Here is a 7,511-nt window from a genome sequence, read left to right as displayed (position 1 = left end):
CCCCCCCAGTCACCGCATGTAGTTTGGTCGCATCTCCTCTGACGGGCTGCAGCTCTCCTGGGGTCTTGGGCTCCGAGGGGTCCTCCTCCGCCTCTTCTCCCTCAGGTCCTTCAGTGGGAGATGCTGTCAGGGCTTGAACCCGGGACCTGCTGCGTGCAACATACACATTTTGCTACTGAACTGTGCTCCCTTGCATAAAGCCGAGACCCCTGAAACCACCGTCTGGTGCTTATCCGGGGGGGGGGGTGCCTCTCCCTGGCGGGGCGTTGCAAACAGCCGTTTCTGCTGACCTGCCTGCGAAGAGAGGTGGAGCTCCTGGGCCTGCCCCTCATCACCCCCCTCCTTCCCCCCCCCCACCGGCGTCTGCCTACAGGTGTTTCCAGCCCGTGCTGACCCACGTGCAGATGCTGTGGGAGCTGATGCTGCTGGCGGAGCCGCTGGTGGTCCTGGCCCCGTCCCCGGCCGTCTCTTCCGAAACGGTTCTGGCCCTGACCAGGCAAGTGGCTGGAAGCCAGGCCCAGCTCCTCCCTCCACCGTCCTCCAGAGCACCTCTGTCGGCCTCCTTCCCGTGAGCAGGCGGAGTTCAGCCGGCCCCTCAGGCCCGGGAGGGAGGGGGATTTCTTTGCCTGTCGCGCCCATGAGGGGTGTGCACTAGAGCCGGTGTCCCTTGGGAGCCCCCCTGCCCCCCCTCCTCCTAATGGGCGGCCTTCCTCCTCCAGCTGCCTGGCTCCCCTGAAGTACTGCTGCGACTACCGTCCCTATTTCACCATCCACGACAGCGAGTTCAAGGAGTACACCACCCGGACGCAAGCCCCGTAGGTGCTCCGTAGCTGGGCCTGGACCGTGGGCGGGGAGGGGAGGGGCAAGTGAGACTTTCAGATTGGTGTTAAGTGGTTAAGTGAGCGGACTCTGATCTGGGAGAGCCGGGTTCGATTCCTCCTCCACTTGCACCTGCTGATGTGATCTTGGGCAAGCCATAGTTCTGTCAGAGCTGTCCTTGAGAAAGAGCCGTTTCTGTCAGAGCTCTCTCAGCCCCACCGACCTCCCAGGGGAAGGGAAAGGAGTTTGTAAGCCGCTCTGAGACGCCTTCAGGTAGTGAAGGGCCAGGGGTATAGATCCAATCTCTTCTCTTCTTCTCTCTCTCCCCCCCTCCCCCCTCTCTCTGTGGCCTCTCCCTCCTCCTCCTCCTCCTCCTTCTCAGGCCCAGTGTCCTGCTGGGAGTCACCAATCCCTTCTTTATCAAGACGCTGCAGCACTGGCCCCACATCCTCCGGCTTGGGGAGCTCAAGATGGCTGGTAACGGGATGTGGTTGGGAGGGGGGAGAGTCCTGTGCAAAGGGGCGGGGGGGGGATGCAGGCAGCCGAGCGGAGGAGAGAGAGAGAAGGCTCCCCTGAGAAGGGCGAGTGGGGAGCTGCAGGGGGCAGGCCCTCCCCATCACCAGGGAAGACCCCTGTCCTGCTTGTAACCTGGGACGGCCTGGGCTGTCTCTTTCCCCGCAGGAGACCTGCCCAAGCAGGTGAAGGTGAAGAAACTTGCCAAGCTGAAGATCCTGGATGCCAAGCCAGGTGGGGGGGCCCGGGGGGGGGGGGGGCTTAGGCTCGAACAGCCCTCCTTCCCTTGGGGGGGGGTTGTCCCGTGGGAGCCTTCTGGCCCATCCCGGCCCAGGGGACACGCTTTCTTCCTGCCTTCACCCTGCAACAGGGGCAGGAGCTGTTGTAGGGGTATTTTTTTAAAAAAGATTAATTTAAGAACATTTCTATCCTGCTTTTCTGCCCAGTTGGAGCCTTCTCAGTGGGAAATGGTTAAGACACTAAAAGTCAGCTTTGAAGACCATGCACATTTGTAAAACAGAAAATTAAAATGAACGGGAAGGGGAGGGGTCAATAAGGGAACGCCAGACCAGAGAAAAAGGCCCTTCACCCTCTGCACGACCACAACAGGAGGAGATAGGCTAGTCCCCCTGGGGAAGGGGGGGGGCACAGTCTTGGTGCCACAACCCGGAAGGCCTTTCCATGGGCCGCCCCCCCCCCTCTAGCCTCAGATGGCAGAGCAGTCTGGAGCGGGACCCCCACAGACGACCGTCATGGTTGGATAGGCAGTCCTTAAGGCGTGCTGGTTGCATCAGAGGCTTTCGGCAGGCGAGCCCTGGGCTCCGGGGGCTCTCCAGGCCTGGCACCAGGGTGGCGCGGGTGAAGGGGGCCCCACCTTTCGTGGGACTTGCAGTCTCCCTTTCGGTGGCCTTGGCGTGGCTCTTTCTCCAGCCTCGGCGGTAACCAGTGCTCCCTCTAAGCTGAGTTAGTGTGAGCTAGCTCATAGTTTCTTAGCCTCTGGCTCACACATTTTTGTCTGAGCTCAGGAAGGAGGGCTCCAGAGCAGACTAGTTTATGCAGCAGCCAAATCGCTCGCTCGCTTTCATGCCCGTAGCTCACAAAGGAGAATTTTTGCTCACAGGATTCCATAGCTTAGAGGGAGCATTGGCGGTAACGGCTTTTTTCTTTTGTCTCCTGCTCCTCGTCTGCCTCCAGGACTTTATTCGTCCTATAAGCCATTCTTGCACAAGGACAAAGGCCTCATCAAGAGACTCCTAAAGGTGAGCCAAAGCCAGGGAGAGCTCTTGGCGTAGTCGAGGGGGGTGGCTGTTTTAGTGCCTGTTTCCCGTAGCCGTGCAGGAGGCTGAGCGCTTGCCGTGCGTGTCCAGCCACTGGTCTTGTTGGGGAGGCAGGATTGCTTAGCAGGACGGCATTTGGCGCAGCCGCCCAGCCCAGCCCCTCCCGTGTTGCGGCAGCTGGGATCTTGCCGGAGGAGGACTCAGGACCAGGCAGGCTTCTGCAGCTGGGGACACACATACACCCCCGCGCGCCCCGCCTTCACAAGGAGAAGGGCCTCCCTCTGCAGACATGCGGCGTGAAGCCCGGGCCGCCTCAGGGCACTCTCTGTGCCGCTGCTGGCCTTCAGCATTCCCGCGCGGTGCTCAGAGCAGGATCTTGGACGTGCCCAGATGTCTGGCATCTCCGGGCCAGGCGTGGGCAGCTTCTTTGGCCTGGGGGCTGGATTCACGTTCTTCCGGTGCAGTCCGGCAACTTCCCATGGAGAGCGCCTGCTGGGATCCCCACCTGCGTGGAGAGGCCCTGCCTTGATGCCAGACAGGGAGGACTTCATCATCCGCAGCCTCGGTCTCATCCCAGAAGCTCCGAGGATCCCATCCCAATAGTGGGGGGGGGGGCGGTGTAGGACCAGAGAGGTCTCCTAGATGCTTCCTGAAGCCGGAAGCGGCCGAGGCAGAGGAGGTGTGTGTGTCCCGCCCTCTCGCTTCAGCGCCAGGTGGGGAGGGCGGAAGCGCCTCCCCCACTCCCACTCCCACTGGCTGAAGTGGTGCTGGTGTGCCTGAGCCAGCCACGGGGTGCAGCCACCGCCCCTTGGTGGGCAGGTGCCGGCAGAGGGGTGTCTTTTCCGGCTAGCTGGTCACACCCACCCCGTGCCAGGCAGTGCCGCGCAAAGCCTTGCCAGAGAGATCCGCAGGGGGCCAGGCTCCGGGCCTGAGACGACCTCCTTGCCGTCGCTGCCTCCCACAGGGCATCCATAAGAAGCGTTCCTCCGAAGCCCAGAGCGCCCTGCTGAGGCGGCACCTCCTGGAACTCACGCAGAGCTTCCTCATCCCCTTGGTGAGTGGCTGGGCCCCTCCCTGGGCGGGCAGGCGGGCGGGCCCCTCCCTGGGCAAATAGCCCTGCCCAAAGCCACTTGGGGTGCCTGGGGAGGACCGCCCTGCTGCTGGTGCCGCCGCCACAGAGGCTACCCGCTGTGGACTCTTTCAGTGGCACCCAGCCACGTTACATCTCTCTCTCCTCCCCCCCCCCCCCAAAAAAAATCCGCAGCGGGCATTGCTGTTGTGCTATGGGGAGCTTGTCTGGCCTGTGACTTCTTTGCCGGGGCCCTTTTGGGGTGTGGGCGCCTGCCCCCGTACGTGGCCAGGGGGAGGGGGGGCCCCGTGGCAGAAGCGGAGGGGCTTCCCTGCCTTCTGGGAGGAGGGTGCCCTGGGGGGGTGGCCCTGACCTTCCTCTCCTCCCCTCCCCCAGGAGCACTACATGGCCAGTCTCATGCCGCTGCAGAGAGCCGTCACCCCTTGGAAGGTATGGTGTGCGTGTGTGTGTGTGGCTCCCACGCCTCTTCCGGGCTGCCGTGGGGCCTCGGAGGCATCCCTTTAGCTCCCCCCTGCTTCCCGGCTGAGACGGGCTTACCCCGCCCCGGCCCTTCAGCCCAGGAAGCTATGCTGCTGCGTGTGGAGGCTGGCTGGGGGCGGGCTGACAAATTAGCAGCAGCAGCAGCGGAAGCTCCCCGGTTGGGTTTTCTCGCTTCTCGCATGGACAGGCCGATGCCCGTGGACAGTCCAGCCCTCCCTCCCTCCGGCCCCCGAGGCCCCTTTGGGTTACTCTGCTGTGTGTGGAGTAGGCTGCCGAGAGGGGCCCGCTTGACTCTTGCTCATGGGCCATCCCAGCAGGCTCAGCGCATGGCAAGAGTTGTTCTCACGCGTCCCGTCTCTCCCTCACACAGAATCCCCCTCCGATCCGCCCGTTCCAGCAGGAGGAGTTCCTGAAAACCCTCGAACAGGCCGGGCCTCAGCTCACTTGCATGATCAAGGGGGACTGGATGGGCCTGTACAGGTAGGCTCAGAGCCGGCAGGTCGTGCGGTCCCCCTTCAGGGGGCAGACAGCGAGGTCCCCGGGTGGCAGAAAGGACTGGGAGTGGGAGCCCGTCCAGGGGCGCAGTGGCCCCGGGCTTGGCTCTCGGCAGGGCTTGAGGCCTGGTGCAAGGTGTGGGTGTCGCTCTCCCTGTCGGGAGCGAAGCATTCGTGTCAGGGGAAAGTGGCTCCCGGATCCCAGGAGTATTCCGTGAAGGAATGGTCTCTCCGGACCCATGCATTTGGGTGCCCTGGAGACTGGGAAAGCCCACGGGAAGCATCTGAGGGTTGCAGTGGATTTGTTTTTTTTAAGTGAAAATGTCCACTCCGGGGGTGGCAGCAGCGAAAAAGGCAAACGCCATGTTGGGGGTTATGAAGAAAGGGGTTGGGAGCAAAATGGCCAAATACGGTCAGGCCCCCGTGTAGATCCTCATTTGGAACACTGTGTGCCGTTCTGGTCGCTGTATCTTGGAGAGGAGACTGCAGAGCTGGAGGAGGCACGGAGGAGGAGGAGGGGACCCCTGGATGGTTCAGGGGAAGGAGCATCTCTCCCGTGAGGGAAGAAGGGCGTGAAGAGACACGGGGGACCCTATAAAATTACGCACGGGGTGGATAGAGGGAACGTTTTCTCTCTCTCCTGTAATACTAGGGCTTGGGGGGGCACCCAATGCAGTTAATGGGCCGTAGGACTAACAGAACGGACTAAAATAAATACTTCTTGACTGAGAGACAGGAGTTGTGGGATTTTCAGGGGAGGCAGCGATGGCCACAAGGATGGACAGACTTGCGTGGAGGTTTTGTCCATCAGTGGTACAAACGAAAGGAGCCTCCCCATTTAGAGGCAGTAAACTCTTGTCTCCCTTTGCTTGGGGGCAGCATCCGGGGAAGGCCTCGGCCTCCATGCCCTCTTGCTGGCCCTCCAGGACCGCTGGCTGGCGACTGGTCTGATCCAGCAGGGCCCTGCTTACGTTGGAGACCGCGTGCAAACAGCCAGCCCCGTGGGAGATGCCCTGTCCCCTTCCTGCTTCCCAGGGGGGCTCATGCTGGCAGCTGTAGTTCCAGCCCTTTTTGTAACAATCGTCCATCCTGCTGGTGCCCACTGAACTGGTCACTGAAGTTTCATCAGAACTCCAGACAAGCTCTGCAGGCAAGACCCGTCCTGCTGCAGGGGGTGGCCGTCCAGTGGCAGAGAGTGCAGAGGCCAAGGCCACCTCCCAGCCAAGGCTCCCTCTAAGCTGTGGAGAGTCCTGCGAGCAAAAATCCCTACTTTGTGAGCCGCTGGGGCATGAAAGCTGTGAGCTAGCTCACACGGACTCAGAGGGAACACTGCTCCCAGCCGTGGGTATCGGCGGGGCTCTTTTTGTAGAAAAAGCCCAGCAGGAACTCATTAGCATAATAGGCCACACCCAACAGCAGAAACTCATTAGCATATTAGGCCACACCCCTGACAGCACAGCTCATTAGCACATTAGGCCACACCCCCATGTTACCAGAAGTGTGGTTATCCAGCCACACCCACCTTTTGCTTCTTATTCTGTTTACCCAGGGCTTTTTTGTAGCAGGAACTCCTTTGCATGTTAGGCCACACACCCCTAATGTAGCCAATCCTAATGAGTTTCTGCTGTTGGGGGTGGCCTGTTATGCTAATGCGGTTCCTGCTGGGCGTGGCCAACTTGTGAGCCAGCCGGAACTCCGTCCCTATGCGTTCCTGCCCCAAAATAGCCCTGGGTATCGGGACGTTCCATTTGACCAGCACGCCTCATAGCCAGTGACAGATTTGTTCTCCGTGAATTTGTCAGCTCCCTTTTTAAAGCCCCACCTGAGCTGGTGGGCCACCCCGGCATTCTGGGGGGGGGGACAGATTCCACAAGTTGCCACGTGAAGAACTTCCTTCTCTCGGTCTTGAACCGGATGCTTCGCCTCCCTTTCCACTTGTCGTCCGGTGGCACATGCAGGAAGAGTTCCTCATACCGGCGGCCACCCGTGGAGTTTCCTCTCTTTCTCTCCCCCCCTGGTCGTCTTCTCTCAGCGGAAAGGGCCTGGGGGGCCTCCTTCCTGAGAAGAGGCGCCCTCCTCCGGAGCGTGCGCGTGCTGTTCCAAAGGCAGCCGTCCCACGGAGGGAGGCAGAAAGGGCAGGGCAGTAGGAGCTGCTCTGTCTCCCGTCCCTTCGTCACAGGGGACTGCCGGGCTGCCGGCTCCACAGCTCTAGGGCATAGCAGTTGGCTGTCAGGGTTGAATTAAGCCTCCCTGTTCAGGGACAGCGTACTGGCAGTTTGCCAGAGGCTGGGGACAGCCCTCGCCTTCTGCTCCGGCTGACGCGTTCTCCTGGGGCTTCCAGCTGGTCACTGAGCGGGACAAGAGGGTGGGACTGAGGCAGTTCTGGCCCTGCGTGGAGGCTGCCGGTGGGAGAGGCCCCCTCTCTGCTGCCCGGCCTCTTCCATGTGACGCCTCTCTCCCACCCCCAACCCCGGACAGGCGGTTCTTCAGGTCCCCCAACTTTGATGGATGGTACCGCCAGCGGCACAGGGAGATGATGCACAAGCTGGAGGCGCTGCACTTGGAGGCCATCTCGGAGGCGGTAGGCGGGGAAGGGGCAGGAAGCGGCAGAGCCTGCAACGGGGCGAGGGGGGGCGTGGCGGGGGCAGGAAGGGTGGCATCCCACCTGCTGAGCAGCAGTGCCTGTGCAAGGGTGCGTGGCCTTGCAGCCACTTTATCCCGTGGGGGCCTTTTGCTTGCCCGTCCCCAGCTGGAAGGGAGGGGGGCAAGCTAACAACCCTGTGGCTGCTCTGACCCCCTCCTTCCTTCCTTCCTTCCTTCCTTCCTTCCTTCCTTCCT

At 61.6% G+C, this 7,511-nt stretch overlaps 1 protein-coding gene across 1 annotated transcript in view; it reads left to right on the top strand.

Annotated features, from left to right (window-relative positions):
• DENND6B (DENN/MADD domain containing 6B) overlaps positions 1 to 7,511 on the top strand; it is a 22,531-nt gene that overhangs the window by 13,364 nt on the left and 1,656 nt on the right. The window contains exons 9-17 of the mRNA XM_015415506.1: positions 374 to 496; positions 720 to 815; positions 1,202 to 1,296; positions 1,501 to 1,566; positions 2,527 to 2,591; positions 3,574 to 3,663; positions 4,075 to 4,128; positions 4,550 to 4,659; positions 7,152 to 7,254. Of these exons, the coding sequence (XP_015270992.1) occupies positions 374 to 496; positions 720 to 815; positions 1,202 to 1,296; positions 1,501 to 1,566; positions 2,527 to 2,591; positions 3,574 to 3,663; positions 4,075 to 4,128; positions 4,550 to 4,659; positions 7,152 to 7,254 (802 nt within the window). The remainder of the gene's footprint in view (positions 1 to 373; positions 497 to 719; positions 816 to 1,201; positions 1,297 to 1,500; positions 1,567 to 2,526; positions 2,592 to 3,573; positions 3,664 to 4,074; positions 4,129 to 4,549; positions 4,660 to 7,151; positions 7,255 to 7,511) is intronic.

Source organism: Gekko japonicus, unplaced genomic scaffold, assembly GCF_001447785.1.
Source record: "Gekko japonicus isolate JY-2015 unplaced genomic scaffold, Gekko_japonicus_V1.1 scaffold1667, whole genome shotgun sequence".
In the NCBI taxonomy this organism is placed as follows: Eukaryota; Metazoa; Chordata; class Lepidosauria; order Squamata; family Gekkonidae; genus Gekko; species Gekko japonicus.
Note: the sequence above shows the minus strand (reverse complement) of the source record. Positions and strands in the feature narration are given on the sequence as shown.